The following is a 21,932-nucleotide window of genomic DNA, read 5'->3' as shown; positions in this document are numbered from 1 at the left end:
ACCCCAACTGAGATGGAATAGAACTGAAATAGGTCCAAAGATAATGAGGAATTAAATTCAATATTACAAACTGGAAAACCTGTCTGTAGGGATGGTTGAGAATATTGAGAATGTCTTTCTTTACTTTTCTAAGGGAAAAGAATGAGGAAAACTTATCTTTATTTTCAGTCACATTGCAAGTGTTCCTCAGGGGATTAGCTCATGAATGGATTCATTGATAACCCTGATATCCACTAATCTGTTACCATCTTCATAACAATGTCCCTTTCTGTTTTCTCTCTCTCTAAAAGTCCCTTCTTGGGCAAGAACTGAATATTAAAAGTAGGTAATGGAAATGCAGATGTCTGCCCCACAGCTTGGAAACTGGCGTCACATGCTGGGGGAAAAGGCAGCTCAGATAGAGAAGGGAACACCAAGTAGAGGATGTCGGGAGGACCCACTTGTATTGGAAGATGCGAGCTGAAAGTAGACTATAGACCGAACATGATGGCCACTCAATACCTCTATTGCAAACTACAACACCCAAAAGGAGAGAGAACAAAGGGGAATGCCCTGCCACAGAGGCAGGGTGGGGTGGTGGGGGGTGGGGTGGGGGTGGTGGGAGGGATACTGGGATCATTGGTGGAGGAGAATGGGCACTGGCGGAGGTATGGGTAAACAATCACTGTATGAGTAAAATGCAAACACAAAAGTTCTTAAGTTTGTAACTGTACATCACAGTGATTCTTTAATAAAATTTTTTTTTTTAAAAAGTAGGTAATGGGATATACCTTATAACCTTTCAGTATTTGTATTGAAAACCACAATGTCACAATGCCCGAAAGGGGGGCGGGGAGAGAGAAGAGAGAGAAGATGAAGAAGGAAGCTGGAGGGGTCTGGGGTGATAGGAGGGAAAACTGGGGACACTGGTGCTGGGAAATGTACACTGGTGAAAGGATGGGTGTTGGAATACTGTATGACTGAAACCTAATTATGAGCAGCTTTGTAAGGGTCTATCTCACAGTAAGTCAATACAAAAATCTTTAAAAAAAGGTCCCTTCTGATGGCCATACACACAAGATGGTTGTTTTGAGAACATGACTTCACCATCTTCCAACCTGCAAAATATGTTGTAATAAAGTTCTTTCTCTTGATCTGTTACCATATCTCTCATTTGATTGGAATTTGAGCAGCAGTGAAATCAAACCCTTCCGGGTACAGTACAGCTATTTTAAAAGGTTTTTAAATATCACGAGAGGAATTTTAAAAAAGTATGTTTGGGCCAGCAAGTTAGTACAGTAGATAGGGTATTTGCCTGGTATGCAGTTGATCCAGGTTTAATCCCTGGCACCACTTATTGTGCCCCAAGCACAGTCAGGTGGGATTCCTGAGTGTAGAGCCAGCGCAGAGCATAACAGGACGTGGCCCAAAAATAAAAAAAAAAGAAAAACAAATAAGACAAGCATGTTAATTTTAACAAAAAAGATGGTAGTAAATTATAAACAGAAATAATATAATCTGTAAAGAAAATAGATAAGAGAATGATGTAAATCCAGTGACATATTTAGATTACTGTAAATGGATTAAATTTTCCTAGTCACTAAACATACCTGGACGGTGAGGGTGAGAGGTCAGGACCTTGGGACACTGGTGGAGAGAAGTGGGTATTGTGGTGTTGGGTGCAGTGTAGAACGATGCATGTATGAAAGTATAACAGTGTTGTAAATTCGGGTACCTCAATAAAATTGTTAATAACAGCAACAACAATAGCAAAGCCCTCTTTACAATCAAAGGTAGACATGGAAGGACTGGATATGAAACCAAGACTCAACTATATTCAGCTTATAAGAGACACATTTTAGATCCAAAGGCACCAATTTAAAGTTTGGAAATATCCAAAAAGATACTTTGAGCAAACAAAGTAAGAAAGTACTTTGTAAGAAAGTTTTAATGACCACATTAATTGATTTTAAGAAGTACTGCTAGGCAAGAGACCACTGCCAGTTCCCTGTCCAGATCTCAGGCTGAGTCACAGGCAGCAGAATAGAAAAACTGAATAGTTTTGGCATTAATGAGCAGAATGAGAGTTAGTGTTTTGAATGCTCCTTCATAATGCCCTAAGGTAATACACAAAAAAGAAAAACATCACTGATTCCAAACAAAACACATAGGCTTTTCAGTTATTCCCTTTTTCTTTTTTTTTTTTTTTGCTTTTTGGGTCACACCCGGCTATGCACAGGGGTCACTCCTGGCTCTGCACTCAGGAATTAACCCTGGTGGTACTCAGGGGACCATATGGGATGCTGGAAATCAAACCCAGGTCAGCCACATGCAAGGCAAACACTCCAGCCCCCAGTTACTTCCTTTTAAAGGCATCCTACCTGATAGAGAATTTAGGGCCAGGAATAGACACTATAATGATAAAATTAGCTGGTTATATATTGCCCCCTCCAAAAGATAATGTGCACATTCTAATCCCTGGAATATGTAAGCATTACTTACTTGGAAAAGGGATCTTTGAGAGATTTCATTATTTTCAAGGGAAGTCAGATGAGAAAAAACACAAATTATAGGTTTTTAATTAAAAAATGTCCATTTGACCTTTATTACATGACCATCAAGATCAAAAACATCTTTCAGTAAAACTTCATATGGCTCAGAAGTTTAAGGCTTTTCAAAAACATATATATCAGTTCATGATTTTCTTGACATTATTTCCAATTTCAGAAACATTTCCCCGTATAATTAAAAACCTGGAGTGGGATCTGAATCCTGTATAGGCTGTGACACTGGGGGACACATGGAGAGGACATATCCCCTGAAAAATTTTAATTATTTGAAACTCTTACTAGTCCCCAACTGCCCTTTTCATCAAACTTATCTTGATCATTGCTACTAGTAGATATTTTTGATTCTAATCTCAATAAATCAGGTTTTCTAACTCTGGGAGTCAGGAATCTTTTTTTTTTTTTTTTAAATTAACTAGAAGATTATGCTGAACAGCCAGATTTGGGTACAATTAGATTCAGTGACATCTGGGACTCCTATAAAATCCAATTTCTAACTTCAGATTCTTTTATCACTGTTTTATTTCTCCTAGTAGATACTGTATTAAAAATAACCCCCAAAACACAAAATGAACAATTAAAAAAAAAAAGACAAAATCAGTACTTTATATCTTTCTGCAGCTACAAAATTACTGGCATATAATAGATACTCAATAAATTTACCTGTTAAATTAATCAATCATGATTAAACAAATGCATATTATTTCATGTGGATCCCAATAACCTACAGATAGGGAAATTTTAAGAGAAAGAAAAATATTGCAAACTTTTAACTACTGTTATTATATGTTTCTTGTTTGGGCTACAACAAACCTTAAACAATGAACTGTTTAGAGGTTAATTCATATTTAGAGACATAATTGGAAAGTGTTTGAGGTTCTTCTGTGGGCAACATTATCCCACAATATTATCCAGTGATGATGATGACTGGAGAGGCTCATAATTAGGCAGGCGCTAGATTTTCTCTCCTTGATTTGTCCAGGTCTGGAAAAAGCCATATCCTGCCAAGATGACAGATATTCTTGGAGCCATGCTGTAATTCTTTGAACTTGCAAGGGCCACCTCAGGTTTTTGTGGGTCTCGAAGAATGGAAAGAGGCACTTCTCTACTTCTCTTCTGTCAGAAGTTACCAAAACTTCCAGTGGTGCATGTCAACCAAGTAATGTCCCTAGAACATCTGGTACCAGTTCTTGTGACCCCCCCTCTCCCACCTCCCTCCTCTACATTCCGTTGACCCCTCAGTTGTCCCCAGTTCAAACACTGTCTGCTGGCCGTGGAAGATACCGGCTCAGGATAAAATCTGTCACAGGAGTGGGCAACTTAGACAAAGGGAGGTAGAGGAGCTTGACGTCCAAGCCAGGGTTGTAGCGAATGCGGGGACTCCGGGAAACCACTGCATGCTCCATGCTGTTGGTGACTTGATCAATTCTTGGCTCTGCCAACTGCATCATGTTTTTTAACTTGTGGGTGTCTGTTTGAGGGCACAGGAGGAGAAAACAAACAAATCTTTGATGGTCTTCAAAAAAAAAGGGGTGATTTTTCCCCCCTGAATTTTATTTAGTTCTGCTTCTATCAGATAACTAATCTAATATATTAGGTATATTCCATACCCTGTATGTTTTCCATTATACAAACACCCTACAAATAATCTAATTTTCTTTTTTTTTTTTTTCATTTTGGGTCACACCTGGTGATGCACAGGGGTCACTCCTGGCTCTGCACTCAGGAATCACCCCTGGCAGTGCTCAGAGGACCATATGGGATGCTGGGAATCAAACCCAGGTCAGCCACATGCAAGGCAAACGCCCTACCCGCTGTACTACTGCTCCAGTCCCTAATCTAATTTTCCTTCCTGAATTGAACACTTGTGCATTGGGTTCCTACTATTGCATCAGACTGCAATGAGATTGTGCCCACTTCTGCTATTATTTGTTGCGTTTAACCTTGAGAGTAACATTTTATGATCTGCAAAATATAGATAATTCATGCTCTAATGAGTAATAATAAGCTAGACAATGGGGGACGACAGGATGGAAAGTAAGTGTATGTAAACACATAGCAAAATTGAAAGAAAATTGGTGAAAATGTCTGATTGGCAGAACCTAAAGCCAGTGGCTTTCTCCCCTCCTACATTTTTCTCTAATTTTTGAAAAAAAATTGAGCAGGAGAAAATGTGATTGAAAAATAATAATGCTGACTGGGGGGTATGGCTTGTTGGTAGAGTGTATGCTTCATATGTGCGAGGCACTTATTTTTATTACTGAAAGAAACAGTGTGCTTTCCTAACCTTCATCCTAAGACCATGGTATGACTCAGACACTCTGGGACACAGAAAGGTTGTTTGTAAAGCATTAGTGAATGTACTTTCTTCCCCTGAACCCAGCCATGGCCACGCTCAGGGCCACTCTCCACATGTTCGGACGAGCCTCACGCATGGGGGAACCGGCGGAGAAACCCAGGTGTGCGGGACCCGGGGCCAAGATCTCCAAGGCTACTCGGATCGGGACTGGGCCTCTTCCAACCAGATGCCACATCTTCCAGTAGCTAGGTGGTCACACCCAGAGACTGCCCCCAGCGCCGTGTAATCCCATCAATGGCCAACATCTAGAGACTATAAAACCAAGCTCCCGGAAGACATCTAATAGCCTCTTCTCCCTTTTGGACAACCTGACAAGATACTGAGAGTCTATGGCCCGCTTGGGAGAGCCTGGCAAGCTCCCCATGGTGTATTCATATCCCAAATACAGTAACAGATACATACCTCTCGGAGAGCCCAGCAAGCTACCGAGAGCATCCTACCCACATGGCAGAGCCTGGCAAGCTACCCGTGGCGTATTCGATATGCCAAAAACAGTAACGATAGGTCTCATTCCCCTGACCCTGAAAGAGCCTCCAATTGTTGGGAAAGACGGGTAAGGAGAGGCTTGTAAAATCTTAGAGCTGAGTGTAATAGAGACGTTACTGGTGCCCACTCGAGTAAGTCGACGAACAATGGGATAACAGTGATACAGTGACTTTCTTCTCGCACCCCCCACTCCCCTTGAAAGGTAAGTAATGGGGAACAGGGGTTGGGGTTTTGATTATACTTGGGATGTGGGAGAATATAACTATGCCCAAAGCCAGGTTCAACAACACTGAAACATGAGGTCTAAGCTTCAACCACTGAACTTTGTAATGTGCTTGTCAGGGTGACAGGTGGGGGGTGGGAGGAGTGGGGTTTGGCTGGAGGTAAGGGGCTGGAGTATGGTAATATGGGAATACTGGTGAAGGGAAGTTGATACTGGTGGTGGGATTGGTGTTGAAATATTGTATGACTAAAACTCAGCTATCAATACCTTTGTAAATCAATTCTTTAAAATTTTAAAATAATGAAGAATCAAAGGTGATGGTCTCTTAACATCACGTGAACAGGTGTGGAAATGGTTAAAAGGCACTGCCAAATGTCCCGACAGGAATAGGAAATATGTTACAGGATACTTGGAACCTAATGAGGTGATCTGCACCCTCATTTCAGGATGCTGCGACATGGTGGGTCAGTGGGACTTATACTGCAATGAGAATCCCAAGAACCCTAGAAGAAAAGGTGCCATAGAGCCAGACTTCCTGATAAGGGATTAAAACTTGAAAGAAACCTGGGCCCAAAATTTGCCCAAGTTTGGAAAGGGCTCAGGAACACAGGACAGTGACCTTCTCCACGTAGGACACCAGTGAGCCAATGACAAGGCAAGACAGTCCTTTTTGCTCCCCACTCTGTAAAACTGCTTCAATGAAAAAGGCAGGTTACATTTTGGGTACTCAAGAGCCACTCAGACTTCAATCTAGAATGTCGACAGGGCAGGAATTTTCTACAACTGACTTCTTGTCCTCCAGCCTCAGCCTGAGCTCACTGCCAGCTGGGCTCAGGCAGGAAGGTGAGAGCTTTGGGGTTCAGTGGAGATGCTCAAAGTTCCTGGGTGCTCTATCAGAGCCAGGGAAGCCTGTGTGGGCTGATGAGGGAGGAGTAAGGCCACGTGACAGTGGTTTTGGCACTGGGCCCTGGATGCTGGGAAGGAAGCGTGACCTGAGACAGGGCAAGCAGGAGAAGGCACATTCCTTCATTCCTCTTTTCAGTATTTATTAAGCTCTGATTTTGCATGGGCCCCCATGCGAGACACAGAGTAGCATGTATGGTCAACGCATGTACTTAGGCCCTTCCTCTCAGTCTCGATACAGAGAAGAGCATGGATCTTGGATTCAGGTTGCTAGGAAAAAAATCTTCATTATAGGAGAAAATATGCAAGACCTAAGCTATAAAGTCGCAGGGTGCAGTCTTTGGCACTGAGTGTGGGCTTAAGTAGTGACTCAAGAAAGAAACTTGGCAGGTGACCATGTTGCTCCTAGTGGTACTCGGTGGGATTGTGACTCAACTCCAGGCAAATTAGGATAAAAATACTGTATTCTGCTCATGTGTTTGTACTTGTGATGCTTCCTGCTGCTTCTTGAAGGTGTATCCATACTGGGGTGCCATTCACTAGCTATTTCCAGTATAAAAATGTCTAAATATGGATTATTCATAACAAGCAGTACAAAATTAATTCTTTCAGTTCTATCTTGGGGTGCACATTTTGGGATTTGGGGTGGAAACATTAGAAATATGGTGGTGGGAAGGTGCAATGGTGGTGGGATTGGTATTTGAATATTAAATGTAATGAATTACTGTGAACAACTTTATAAAAATAAAATCACTGTATCATTGTATCACTGTCATCCCATTGTTCATCAATTTGCTTGAGCAAGTGCCAGTAACGTCTCCAATTGTCCCAGCCCTGAGATTTTAGCAGCCTCTCCTTACTCGTCCTTCCAAACGGTGCCATATTGGAGGCTCTTTCAGGGTCAAGGGAAATAAGACCCGTTATTGTTACTGTTTTTGGCATATCAAATATGCCATGGGGAGCTTGCCAAAAATAAAACAAAATAAAATTTAAAAAACCTTTCATGAGGGAAGGTGCTGGAGAAATTAAAAAGAAAATGTCTAAATAGGGCTGGGAGATAGCTCAAAGGTCGAGAGTAGATGCCTGGTCCAGGTTTAATTCCCAACATTGCATGGCCTTCTGATCACCCTGGGGTGGCCCTGTAGCACCCATCACCAGTGGGGAAGATCTCCCAAATGTGTATCTAAATAAATGCAACTAAACAGTATATATTTAATTTTAAAACATGCCATCTTAATAGACAATATTCTATATTGACTCTTGATATATCTAATACTATATATTGCCACAATGGTCTCTAAACATATGCTGGCCTTCAAAAACACTTTTGTGGGGGCTGGAGAGATAGCACAGTGGGTAGGGCGTTTACCTTGCACGCGGCCAACCCAGGTTCAAATCCCAGCATCCCATATGGTCCCCTGAGCACCGCCAGGAGTAATTCCTGAGTGCAGAGCCAGGAGTGACCCCTGTGCATCGCCAGGTGTGACCCAAAAACAAAAAAACAAAACAAAACAAAACAAAAACCTTTTGTGGGTATAGGAAAAAAATCATCAAGATAACTAGCCTGGTTTCAGAGTTCTCACAGGCCAAGGGCCCTTTTGTTTGGCTACTATAACTTGCAAGAGTGTGTATGTGTGTGTGTGTGGACACTCCTATGCATTTCTTTAGCTGGTCCCCACAGACTGCCCCTGCCACACATACTTTATATAAGCATCACAGCTTCTAACCTGCTGCCTTTGTCACTGCATCCCTGGAGTCTGCGAGGGCCTCCAGCTGGTTTCCTGTCTCCACACTCCATCTTTCCCACAGAGACAAATCTGATTGGGTCATTTTGGAGCCATTTAAATGACTCTTCTATGCCTGTAGTAGGAGACACCCTACTCCGCAGAGCTTCCACAGCCTTTTATGCTCTGATTTCCGATCATTCCCAGCCTCATCTCCTACCGGAAACCCTTCAGAGTTCATTTGAAGCAGTCAATTAACAACAATGAAGTGTCTGCTGAGCTCCTATCCTGTCAGAGCTTTACTTTTTTTTTTTTTTTTTTTTGCTTTTTGGGTCACACCCGGTGATGCCCAGGGGTTACTCCTGGCTCTGCACTCAGGAATTACCCCTGGTGGTGCTCAGGGGACCATATGGGATACTGGGAATTGAACCTGGGTCGGCCATGTGCAAGGCAAATGCCCTCGCCGCTGTGCTATCGCTCCAGCCCCAGAGCTTTACATTCTTCAGTGCCCCTCACTATCTGAGAGGATGCTCAGACTTCATAATGGAAACTAAAACTGTGTAGCTGGGTCCCCTGCAATCTAAACCCTGACCCACACTGCCTCCAAAAGAATCCAGAGCTATAGTCTGTCTCCAAAATGTAGTTCCTCTTCTTTCCTCTGTGGAAAGCATCTGCCGCCTTATTTTCCTATTGGTGAACTCTTGTTTATTCTTTAAAACTCACTACAGTATCACTCATCACTTCAGGGAAAACTTACAACAGCATAATTAAGTCTTGAACGTGCTTTGTTTGTGGGTATGTCCTTTGGTGCAGCTTTTTCTTTTTTTTCTTTTTGGGTCATACCCGGCACTGTACAGGGGTTACTCCTGGCTTGTGCACTCAGGAATTACTCCTGGTGGTGCTTGGGGGACCATATCCATATGGGATGCTGGGAATTGAACCTGGGTCGGCCACATGCAAGGGAAATGCCCTACCCACTGTGCTATTGCTCCAGCCCCTTGGTGAAGCTTTATGGTACTGTATTTGCTTTCAGATACCCTCTCCCAGATTTCCAGATATTTATGTATCCTTTTTGTCTTCTAATAAACACTAAGCTGAAGTAAAAATTAGGGTATAGGGGCTAGAGAGATAGCACAGCGGGTAGGGCGTTTGCCTTGCACGCGGCCGACCCGGGTTCAAATCCCAGCATCCCATATGGTCCCCTGAGCATGGCCAGGGGTAATTCCTGAGTGCAGATCCAGGAGTAACCCCTGTGCATCGCCAGGTGTGACCCAAAAAGCAAAAAAAAAAAAAAAGGGTATAAATGCTTATTTTATATAAAAAAGCATCAGAAAATATATAAAAATATATAAAAGTAGTCAATTGGTTGCCTAAAAATATTACTCTGAAACTATGGGACATACTACAGTTACCAGCCTAATGGCATCTTATAAGCCTAATCTTCACAACTGTCCAAAAGAACTACATTAGCTCGGATCATGGATTTCAGAGGGGCTCCTGCAAGCAAAGAATGTGCTCCAACCCCCTGAGTCATCTCCCTTCTTCTCTACATAATCTTTTCTTGATCTCACTGAAGGAAGACTACCTTTTGTCTGCGTGGAGCATCTTGGTTGATAAGATGACTTTGTGAGGTTTCCAGGCACTGCCTGCACATATAGTTCACCTCAGTTTATTGGTAGTTCCTTAAATTAATTGGGTGTCTTTGCTAAGGGAGAGTTTTGGGGGCTCTTAGGCAGGATAATTGGATTAATTCCCATCCAATCACCATTTCAGAGCAGCAGTTGCAGGTTTCTTTCTGGGGACTCTTGCTTCTTTTAGTCCTTTGGAATGGGCAGGGCCCAGGGCCCAACTTGAAACTTTAACATAGTGAGAGGCTCAGGCTTTGGCAGTTCCCTCCAGTTATGCCATTGTAGGCCTACAAATTACAGAGACTGCTAACCCTGGGAGAGATGGCTGCTATAGCCATGTAGCACTGTAGCACTGTTGTCCCGAGTGGGCACCAGTAACGTCTCCATTGTGAGACTTGTTGTTACTGTTTTTGGCCTATTGAATACGCCACGGGGGGCTTGCCAGGCTCTGCCGTGCGAGCTATAACCATGTCACATGGAAAAGAGCTTGCCAGACTAGAGCCGACGCAAAAGGAATAGAGGCAAAAGGACAGGTATATAGCTCAGTGGTGGAGCACATACCTCATGTGTGTGAAATCCTGGGTTCCATGCCCAAAAAAAACCCAAAAACAAACCTCAGAGAAGCAGAGCTTAAAAACTGGGCAAAACTATGGGGCTGGAGCAATAGCACAGCGGGTACGGCATTTGCCTTGCACGCGGCCAACCCGGGCTCGAATCCCAGCATCCCATATGGTCCCCTGAGCACCGCCAGGGGTAATTCCTGAGTGTAGAGCCAGGGTTGACCCTTGTGCATCGCCAGGTGTGACCCAAAAAGCAACAAAACAAAACAAAACAAAACAAAACCAACTGGGTGAAACTAGACCCTAACAACACTATTTGTGAACTAGATCAAACCTATGTCTTAAACTCATATCTCCCAACAATTTGTATTAGAAGTGAAGAAATTATTTTTCTGCTTAAATTATAAGCAGAATTTGGGGTGGATTTTCTGTCATTTTTGAGGCCTCAAAAGCTTTTTACTTAGGATGGGGCTGGAGCAGTAGCACAGCGGGTAGGGCGCTTGCCTTGCATGCGGCCGACCCAGGCTGACCCAGGTTCGAATCCCAGCATCCCATATGGTCCCCTGAGCACCGCCAGGGGTAATTCCTGAGTGTAGAACCAGGAGTAACCCCTGTGCATTGCTGGGTGTGACCCAAAAAGCAAAAAAAAAAAAAACAAACAAACAAAAAAAAAGCTTTTTACTTAGGAAAAATCTTTACATTTTTCTTCCTAAAACACCCAGAACAAAAACTTTCTTTCTTCAAACAATGTTCTTTCAAATGTTTTCTCCGGAGCCTTTTAAAGTTTGCTTTTTTTTTTTTGGGGGTAACACCTGGCAATGCACAGGGGTTACTCCTGGCTCTGTACTCAAGAATTACTCCTGGTGGTGCTCAGGGGACCATATGGGATGCTGGGAATCAAAGCCGGGTCAGCTGCGTGCAAGGCAAACGCCCTCCCCGCTGTGCTATTGCTCCAGCCCCAAGCCTTTTAAATTTTGTGTGTGTAGGTGAGGATTGGGTCGGAACACATCCAGTTGAGCTCGGGCTTACTCCTGGCTTTGTGCTCAGAGATCATTCCTGGTAATGCTTGGCAAAGTTTGTTCAGTGCTGATGGTTGGACTGGGTAGTCTTCATCAAGGCAAACACCCCATCCTGTACTATAACACCCCACCCCATATTGTACTGTATCTCTGCTTTTTGGGTCACACCCAGTGATGCACAGGGGTTACTCCTGGCTCTGCACTCAGGAATGACTCCTGGCGGTGCTTGGGAGACCCTATGAGATGCTGGGAATCGAACCCGGGTCAGCTGCGTGCAAGGCAAACCCCTTACCCGCTGTGCTATCACTCTAGCCCTGTACTGTATCTCTGAGCTAGACCCCTGCCCCTGGCCTTCTTTAAATCAATGAATGAATGATACAGCACTCAACCTCAATGACCTCCTCTCCCTTTCTATACTAGCAGGCTGAACATACACCTGACATATTTCAACTGCTTTCCACCCCCTCCGCCTGTCCCAGCCTCCATCAGGTGGATCCTGGAATACTGCACCAGCCAAAACAGTCTTTGTTAAGAACAAGCCAGTCCCCACCTCATTCTCAGAGTGCTTTGATCCTCTACTTTAGTGTTTCTTTTTCTTTCTTTCTTTTTTTTTTTCTTTTCGGGTCACACCCAGCGATGCACAGGAGTTATTCCTGGCTCTGCACTCAGAAATTACTCCTGGCGGTGCTGGGGGACCATATGGGATGCTGGGAATCAAACCCGGGTCGGCCGCGTGCAAGGCAAACGCCCTCCCCGCTGTGCTATCACTCCAGCCCCTTTAGTGTTTCTTCATTTCTTTTTTTTCACATGGTCTCATCTCACCTTGTTTCCTTCCTGTGGGCCCCCCACACCCCATCCTACTTACTGACCTTCTAATCTCATGCTGTGGTTCCCCATTTGTGTATTTTTTATTCTCAGCCTCCAAATATTCCAAGGATCCACAGAAGGACATATGCCCTTGGTTGGGAAATGCTGCTCTGATTTATTCTGTGTCCTCCGCAGACCCCTGCTCCACTCCCACCTCTAGTACCTTTAATATTCCTCTGAAGTTGGTTGCCTCAGAGATTTCTACAGAATCCATCCTGTATGTGTCTTCTTTCAAATTTCTATCAGTGACTAAATTATTCATCTTTGAAGTTAACTCAGAGGAGATCCCTTAAAACACCATCTAACTGGGGTCCCAACTCCTATCCTTATTCTCTGTTCATAGCAATAGAACCAGCCACATTTGTTGTTAAACATGTGTCTGTTCTAGCACACATCCAAAAGAACAAAAGCAACCGCTGTTGGAGAGGATGTGGGGAGAAAGGGACCCTTCTTCACTGCTGGTGGGAATGCCGACTGGTTCAGCCCTTCTGGAAAACAATTTGGACGACTCTCAAAAAATTAGATATTGAATTCCCATTTGACCCAGCAATACCACTGCTGGGAATATATCCCAGAGAGGCAAAAAAGTACAATCGAAACAACATCTGCACATGTATGTTCATCGCAGCACTGTTTACAATAGCCAGAATCTGGAAAAAACCCGAATGCCCCAGAACGGATGACTGGTTGAGGAAACTTTGGTACATCTATACAATGGAATACTATGCAGCTGTTAGAAAAAAGGAGGTCAAGAATTTTGTAGTCAAGTGGATGGGCATGAAAAGTTTCATGCTGAGTGAAATGAGTCAGAAAGAGAGAGACAGACATAGAAAGATTGCACTCATCTATGGTATATAGAATAACAGAGTGGGAGACTAACACTCAAGAACTGTAGAAATAAGTACCAGGAGGTTGACTCCATGGCTTCGAGGCTGGCCTCACATTCCGGGGAAAGGTCAACTCAGAGAAGCGATCACCAACTACATTGTAGTCGAAGGCCATGTGGGGGAAGGGAGTTGCGGGCTGAATGAGGGCTAGAGACTGAGCACAGCGGCCACTCAACACCTTTATTGCAAACCACAACAGCTAATTAGAGAGAGAAAACAGAAGGGAATGCCTTGCCACAGTGGCAGGGTGGGGTGGGGGGGAGATGGGATTGGGGAGGGTGGGAGGGACACTGGGTTTACGGGTGGTGGAGAATGGGCACTGGTGAAGGGATGGGTTCCAAACTTTGTATGAGGGAAGTATAAGCACAAAAGTGTATAAATCTGTAACTGTACCCTCACGGTGATTCTCTAATTAAAAATAAATAAATTAAAAAAAAAACATGTGTCTGTTTTTACATCTTTCTCCCTTACTGGGCCTTAATATTTGGCAGCAAGCCATGGGCTTGCCTACCTGATGCCTTCTCATTCCCCAGCCAGAGCAATTCCTGGCACATGGGAGGCACTCAATGAAATCTATGATAAGTTTCATTGGTTTTTGGTGCCTTGAATTTTTAGTTGGTTGATGTGGGATGTCCAGGAGAGTGTGTCACTAAAGTACATCTTGAGTAGATAGGTCCCTGCTGGGGATTTGATTGAGTGATTGAATTTAGTTCTTCCATTATTTCCAGGTTTGTTTTTTAACTTTCATCTCTTGGATATTCACTATCTAAGAATCCCTTTTACAGTGTATTAGACGTAGAGCTTTTAGGCACCTCTTATAGGAAGGGAAGGTATACTCAGTCTAAGTAAAGATAATAAAAAGGAACTTCACAATCAGATTTTTTTTTTTTTTTGCTTTTTGGGTCACACCAGTGATGCATAGGGGTTACTCCTGGCTCTGCGCTCAGGAATTACTCCTGGTGGTGCTCAGGGGACCATATGGGATGCTGGGAATCGAATCCTGGTCAGCTGCGTGCAAGGCAAACAACCTACCCGCTGTGCTATTGCTCCAGCCCCACAGTCAGATTGCTTTGATGAGATATTAGGTAGTAGTTTAAGCATTTTATATGTATGAAGTCATTTAATTCTTTTAGCTTATTACTAATGTGAAAACTGAATAAATTTCTCAAGACAAGTAAGAGAGCTGAAATTTGCTCTCAGGGTCCAAGGGCTTGACTGCTACAATAAACTGGCTTTTGGTGATGTTTATGGAACACAAGTACAAAAGAAAGAATAAATCTGGGTCAGGGAAAGGTGGAACTGCACTACAGAGATGCCAAGGAAGCAGCATCTTTCTGGGGCAGCTAGCCCCACCTTCCTGACTGGCTAAAGGCCTCAGCGACGCAACTCTGGAGACACGCGATGCCTGCAAGGACGTGCCTGCTAATTGCACCACTGCCCGTTTCTGCTCCCGAGATGCTGCTCCACACAAGGGTGGCACTGAGGAACTGCTCTCCCGCCAGGCTCTCGGAACCCAACGTGGAGGGAACTAGAAAGTCTTGTGGATCATCTTCTGAAATGAACTGAGATGACCAGGTTGGAGCAGATGTGGGGTTCCTGGTCCTCAGGAGCCCCTTTCTCTCCTACCACAGGTGGGCTACCAGGCCTTTCAGTGGAGACCTCCTCAGCTGTGCCTTCAAACAACTCCCACCCACCACCATGCCCTGTCGTTTGTCCCTGGAGGCTTTACTTAGCCTTCAAAGTGAAGTTGTCCGAAATTTGGGGCAGTATAGTAAAAGGTGGTGATATTCCACCTCTACCGTCCCCCATCACCTGAGACTCACAGGAAACCTTTAGCTCAGAGAGAGAGGAGCAGAGCCCAGTCCACATGTGTCTTGCTGCTCATTTTTTATTTTAATAGCAGGTACAGCATCAAGGTGCATCACGATATAGTAAGCCTCAAAGCAGTCCTGTGATATTGATGCTGCAATTAGTCCATTTTGTTTATTTATGCTTTTGACACCCAGCAATTCTTAGGGGTTATTCCTGGCTCTGTGCTCAGGAATTACTCCTGGTTGTGGTTGAGGAACAATATGGGATGCTTTAGATTAAACCCAGTGGGCTGTATGCAAAGCAAACTCTCTACCTGCCATACTATTACTTCAGCCCTTATTTTTATTTATTTATTTATTTATTTATTGGTTTTGTGGTACACCCAGTGGTGCTCAGGTATTACTCCTGTCTCCACACTTAGGGATCACTCCTGCGGTGCTTAGGAGACTATATGTGGTGCCAAGGATCGAATCTGGGTTGGTTGCATGCAAAGCAAATGCCTAACCTGCTGTACTATTGCTCTGGCCCCTAGTCTATTTTACAGATAAGAAAAACTGAGGCATAGAGTGATTAGGCAACATACTCAGTCTCTTAGATGCTAAGTGGTAGGGCCAGAATTCCAACCCAGGCAGTCTGGCACAAGCAGCTGTGCTTGTGATCAGTTCCTGTGTTCCTCTTGTATATTTTCACCTGCATCACCTGCGTAATGATGCTTCGGGGTACAGGTACCAGGGCTTGGCAGCCCCAATTCTGCCACAAACTATGTAGCCTTGGGCCCATGACCCCTCTCAGTCTCCGTCCCATCCTCTGCAAGGTGAAAGTGGATGAGGAGCACCCTCCCCAGAGGTACCTGTCCCTCACAGACAACCTGCTCTCCCCAGGGGAACTTACAGATAAGAAAGTAATCCTCTCCGTAGCTGTCCCGGGTCTCCTGAGGCAGCCGTTCCCACAGCTTCCGCATGCGCAGCTCCACACCTTCCCTGCCCAGAATGCTCGTCCGGTAGTTTCCTGGCTCGATGATGCTGACCTTCACTCCAAAGTAATGCATCTCACGCCTGGGATAGAAAAGTTCAACTCAGTCTGGGGTCCCAAGCGTACAAAAGATTATGAGGGAAAGTTACCTCTGACACCTTTAGAGGCATCTCTTTCCCCAGGAGGCTGGAGGTGAATGCCTCATATTTGTGCCAGCCCAGGTGTTTCCTTAATGCAAATACACTTTGTCTGGGGTGTCCCCTGAGGCAAACCCAACCAAGAGGAAGACAGCAGACATTAACACTGAAGCCTCAGCCCTCACAGTCCTTCCCCATCCCTCCCCCAAACACACCTGTCAATGGGACTGAGGAGGGGGGATCTAGACAGCGCCCAAACACTTGTCTGAGGGTCTATCCAGGCATACATCTGCCCCAGGACTTCTCTGTCTTTTGGGTGGGGGTTGTTCTCCATCTCTCACCAAAAAAAGCAAACAGGGTTTTTCTTTTTTCTTTTTTTTTGGCTTTTTGGGTCACACCCGGCGGTGCACAGGGGTCACTCCTGGCTCTGCACTCAGGAACTACCCCTTGCGGTGCTCAGGGGACCCTATGGGATGCTGGGAATCAACCCAGTCAGTCACATGCAAGGCAAACGCTCTACCTGCTGTGCTATTGCTCCAGCCCCAAATAGGGTTTTTCTTAAACTGAGAAAAGGAGGGAAGGCAGAAAGATAGTTCTATCACCACGAACCCTGTTCTCATGGTCCTTGGAAGGGCCTCCTAAGGGTTAGCCTTTCCTCTTGCCACTGTCTTACCTTCCATATTCTAGACTCCCCAAGCCCCTCTACCCGCAGGCTGTTCTCCCAAGCTCTCTCTTCCTAGGTGAAACTCCCAGGATCTCCAACCCTAGCAATTTGCAGTGCCGAGTCACCTGATGCTGTCAGAGAAGGCCTCAACACCGAACTTGGAGACGCAGTAGCCACCACCGATGAGAGCCACTATGCCACCGGAGCTGGACATGTTGACAACTCTTCCCCGAGCTTTCTTGATCATGGGCAGCATCTGGAGAGTCACTTCAATCAGTCCCACCAGGTTCACATTGATGACCTTCACAAAGTCCTCCTTGGTCAGCCATTCATTGGGACCGCTGGGCAGGCCCACACCAGCATTATTGACCAAAGCCCAAAGGCCTGGGGGTAAGAGGAGTGGAGGGAAAACATGAGGTCATCAGTGTCTGAATAAGTACCTGCTTGGAACTGCAGAAGGCAGAGAATGGGGAGTGATGAAATCCCCAAGAAAGAAATATTCCTTTCCTAATTCTTTTTCTCCAAAGGGGAGCTTTTCCTGATTCTTAATCTAGTTGAACCTTGTGCCAGCAACATTCTAGGCTTTATCCACTAGTATCTAAAAGGTTAGCCCTGGCAAGAGAGATATCATTTATAATAATGAATTGATATTTGAATTTCTCCTCCTATTATGCTTTCCTCCTGTTAGATATAAGAAACCAACTACATTCATACTTTACCCAAATCAGATCATTCATTCATCCATTCTCATATTCACCCATTCATTCATGCATTTATGTTGTATTGGTTACAGGGAAAGTGCACAGGAACAAGAAAGGTTTAAAAGAACTGCCTTGCATCCAGTCCATCCCAGTTCTGTTCCCCAGCGACATATGGTTCCCAAAGTACCACCAGGGGTCATGCCTGAGCACAGAGCCAGGAATAGTTCCTGATCACTGCTGAGTGTGGCCCACTCACTCAAAATCTCAAATAAGTAAGCAAACAATAACAACAACAACAAAAGAACCCTGAGGAAAGTGCTTTGGAGATATAAGATGAATAAGATAGGGTCTTACCCATCAAGGAACTCACAAACCCAAAAAGCAAATAATAATAAATAATAACTATAAATAAAATAAAGTATTAATATAAAATAAATAGCTACAGAAATGACAAATTGAGTTGGTGTAAGTAGCGAGAATAGCAAGTGGTTAATGTCATTTCATCTCTGCAGAGCCCAGACCTGGTTGTCCTGGTTCTATCTCCAGCTGGGACAAGTCACATCCTCTCTGTGTGTCCTCCTGGACTATACCGGTTGTTCCTAGCCAGTGCCTCACAATTTGGAGAACTTTCCAGGCTAAACCACAGAACCCACTAAGGGAGGAAAACACGACGGTGTCCTACTTCCCTGGGGTTGAAAGGAAATTTTCTAAGTAAAATTCCACTTGAAGAGGAGTAATTGATATTTTATAAAACACTTTGGAAAAACTCTAAATAACCCCCAAGGCCACCTTCAAGGTCTTTAATTCAGGGACCCTCTACCCTGACTCTTTTCCTTCTTCTTTCCCACCCCACTCTTTTACCTCTATTTCAATAACCCAAGATGCTCCTTCATACTTTGTTCTAAAGCGAGTACCAGTCACGACCCAACTCTCATAAATCTGGGATCTGGGTTCCCACTCAAGCTATGATCCCACCTTATCTTCTTGTCTCCTGATTTAGAGGAATCCCAGGAAAACAACTGTCTGCAAACACTCAGAACTTTCCTTCCCTGAGCTGGGGAAGATCTCTTGTCCCATAGAGGAGAAAATGAGGCTTCTGAGAGCCCTGCCTTACCAAGAGGGAAACTTGATTACTTCTAATCATTCCTGGTAATCAGCTCTGTTTGCTAGGGAACCAGGAGAGCCAATTTTTGTTTTTTCTCCTGCAAAGAAATCTAGAGAGCGATCAGAGCAATGCCGACAGCCTTAGGGCTGTGCCCCCTGCCATGCCCAGACACTCTCAGGGCAACCAGCAAACAAGCAAACAAATAAGCAAACATCACTCCTCCCCACTTTTCAGTGTCTCTTAGACTGAGAATTTTGTTTCTTTTTAAATTTTTAAAAATTTTTTAATTTTTTAAATTGAATCACCGTGAGATAATTACAAGCTTTCATGTTTGGGTTATAATCACACAATGATCAAACAATCATCCCTCCACCAATGCACATTCTCCACCACCACTATCTCCGGTATGCCATCCTCCCCCTTTACCACCATCCCCCTGCCTCCATGGCAGACAATATTCCCCATACTCTCTCTCTACTTTTGGGCATTATGGCTTGCAACATAGACACTGAGAAGTCATCATATTTGGTCCATAATCTACTTTCGGCACGCATCTCCCATCCTGACTGATTCCTCCAGTCATCATTTTCTTAGTGATTCCTTAGACCAAGAATTTTGTCCAACAAGGTAGGCAAGGCAATGACCTTCAGATGCTCACATGTTAATTTCTGGAACCTATGGCTGTGGTGCATTATACGGGCAAGAGAAATAAAGGTAGCAGACAGAATTTCAGTTGTCAATTAAGACCCTAAAAATGCAGATTATTGTACATAAGACTGGCCAACAAGGGTAGGGGTCTTTCCTTACACTCGGCTAATCTGGGTTCAATTCCTGGCATCCTATGTGGTTCTCTGACACCCCCCCCCCCACCAGGAGTGATACCTGAGCAGAGTCAGGAGAAAATCTTGAGCACCACTGGGTATGACCTCAAAACAGATAAACAAACAAAAAGACTGGTCAGCACAATAAATCTACAAATGTCCTCTAAGTGGTGAAGATAAGAGATGCAGAGATATGGTAGATATGTGAAGATTATTCAGCGCAACCTTGCAGGCCTTGAAGACACAGGAAGAGTTCATGAGCTGAGAAATGTAGGTGCCTCAACAATCTAGAAAAGCAATGGAATTAGATTCTCCTTATGTTTCCCCAGAAGGAACATAGCTCTGATGCCACCTAGATTTTAGTCCACAGAGATCTATTTTGTACTTCTGATCTCTAGAGCTGCAACACTGCAAATCTTTTGTTTTAAGCCACTATATTTGTGCTTATGATAGTAACAACAGGAAGGAAAAAATACCCAGTGAATCATTAATATAATAACTCAAGGCAAAATGTAGGGTCCTGGGCAATGCAGATCTCTGAAGAAAGACATAGACTAAATTATTCATCAGTTAACTCCTTAAGCAAATATTTGTTAAGTATCTTGCTAGATGTCAGACAACGATCTAGGTACAAGAAATATATAGCAAATAAAAGAGACCAAATGTCCTGTTTTGCAAGTTTTATTTTTTGTTTGTTTTAGTTTTAGGGCCACACCAGTGGTGCTCAGGTCTGCTCTTTGCTCAGGTATCACTTCTGGCAATGTTTGGGGGGCCAATAGGGTGCTGGGCATTGAAGCTGGGTCAGCTGCATGCAAGGCAAGTGCTCTACCCATACTGACCAGTCTTATGAAAAATAATCTCTCTCTTTTTTTTTTTTTTTGCTTTTTGAGTCACACCTGGTGATGCACAGGGGTTCCTCCTGGCTCTGCACTCAGGAATTACTCCTGGTGGTGCTCAGGGGACCACATGGGATGCTGGGAATCGAACCCGGGTCGGCCGCGTGCAAGGCAAACACCCTACCCTCTATGCTATCACTCCAGCCCCTAATCTCCATTTTTAAGGAGATTCTGGCTTTGAGAAGAAGTAGGGGGTTTACTTTTGGCCCCTTGGCAGTCACAGGGCTTTCCTGGCCCCACCGGGATCTCCTAGTAGCTGCTTTAGGAGCCAGGACTCCCCGAGGCTGCTGCTCCTACAGCAGAGTCATCCCGTTCCTCCTGTTTCTGCACCCACACCCTGCATGCAGGAAACTCCCGGGCAAGTCTCGCCTGTCCTGGTCCAGCCCCAGCCCACAGGCTCCTTTCTCAATAGAAGCTGTGACTTCTGATGCAGGCACTCACATCGAGGTCAACCCAATAGCCAACATGAGGTAAGAAAAAGGGCAGATGTCTGTCTTGTCTCTCTGCCCCACCTTCTCTCCCTCTCTCCTGCCTTAGCTCACAGTCAGGAAGAGCAAACATTCCCACTTAAGTCATCCAAACTAGTGTCACCCCTACCCACAGATGGATTCTGAGAAATGTGTTGCATTCCTATAGGAGTTGGTGGTTAGGGATAGTGAACTCTCAAAGCAGCAACCCCATCTTTAGATGTTTGAACTTTTTTTTTTTTTTGCTTTTTTGGGTCACACCCGGCGATGCACAGGGGTTACTCATGGCTCATGCACTCAGGAATTACTCCTGACGGTGCTCGGGAGATCATATGGGATGCTGGAAATCGAACCCGGGTCTGCCGCGTGCAAGGCAAACGCCTTACCCGCTGTGCTATTGCTCCAGCCCCTGAACATTTGAAATAAATCTTTCCTTCACCACCTCTTAGTATAATCTTCCCCACCTCCATCCTGAACCCCTATATCCTATTCTGGGAGAAAGAACTTCCTAGGAAAACATCCCCTTCGTAGGAACAAGCCCAACAACATAATGGTTTCCAGTCCCATTGAGTCAGAGCCCCAGAACCTCTTTCTACCTGCCCCCCCCCAACAACAGAGTCCCTGAAAACGACTCCAGATGTCTGTGGCAGAAAGAGAGAATAAGGACATACTGAAAGAGTCTAAGAAGACAATTTGCCCCACCTTGCTCGCCCACTTGGTCCCTCACCCACTGGCCCGCCGCCCGGATGCTCTCCGTCTTGGTGACATCCAGGAGGGTGGTCTGGAGCTGGTAGGACGTCTCCTGCTGAAGCTTCTGGGCCCCCTCCTCCGTGTAGCAGGCAGCAAGAACTCGCATGCCCCTGTTAACCAGCTGCCTGGCCAGCAGGTTCCCGAAGCCCGAGTCACAGCCTGTGATGAAGACATACTTGTCCGAGAGGTTGCGAACCAGATTGCAGTTCTTGAACCAGCGGTACATACAGGAGAGGTCTGTGATGGCCGCCATGAGGCAGGGAAGAGGTGATGGCCGAGAAGGATCGGGCTCAGGAGGCAGCAGGCGAGGCTGGTCTTCTGAGCCCCAGTCTGTTGGAACTAGTTGGGAGGAAAAGCTCTCCTCCCTTCTACTCTTGGCAATAGGTGCAGGGCCCCTGGGTGAGC

The 21,932-nt window shown here is 44.8% G+C and overlaps 1 protein-coding gene across 1 annotated transcript; it reads right to left on the bottom strand.

Moving 5' to 3' along the window:
* Positions 1 to 3,799: 3,799 nt before the first annotated feature.
* On the bottom strand, positions 3,800 to 21,780 carry SDR9C7 (short chain dehydrogenase/reductase family 9C member 7). Its single transcript, XM_004601620.2, has 4 exons — positions 21,480 to 21,780; positions 16,913 to 17,171; positions 15,906 to 16,069; positions 3,800 to 4,017 (listed from the first exon to the last, which is right to left on the bottom strand). Exons 1-4 carry the CDS (start codon positions 21,778 to 21,780, stop codon positions 3,800 to 3,802), a joined length of 942 nt encoding a protein of 313 aa, XP_004601677.1.
* Between the last annotated feature and the right edge of the window lie 152 nt (positions 21,781 to 21,932).

The sequence above is a fragment of the Sorex araneus genome, chromosome 2 (assembly GCF_027595985.1).
Source record: "Sorex araneus isolate mSorAra2 chromosome 2, mSorAra2.pri, whole genome shotgun sequence".
In the NCBI taxonomy this organism is placed as follows: domain Eukaryota; kingdom Metazoa; phylum Chordata; class Mammalia; order Eulipotyphla; family Soricidae; genus Sorex; species Sorex araneus.
Note: the sequence above shows the minus strand (reverse complement) of the source record. Positions and strands in the feature narration are given on the sequence as shown.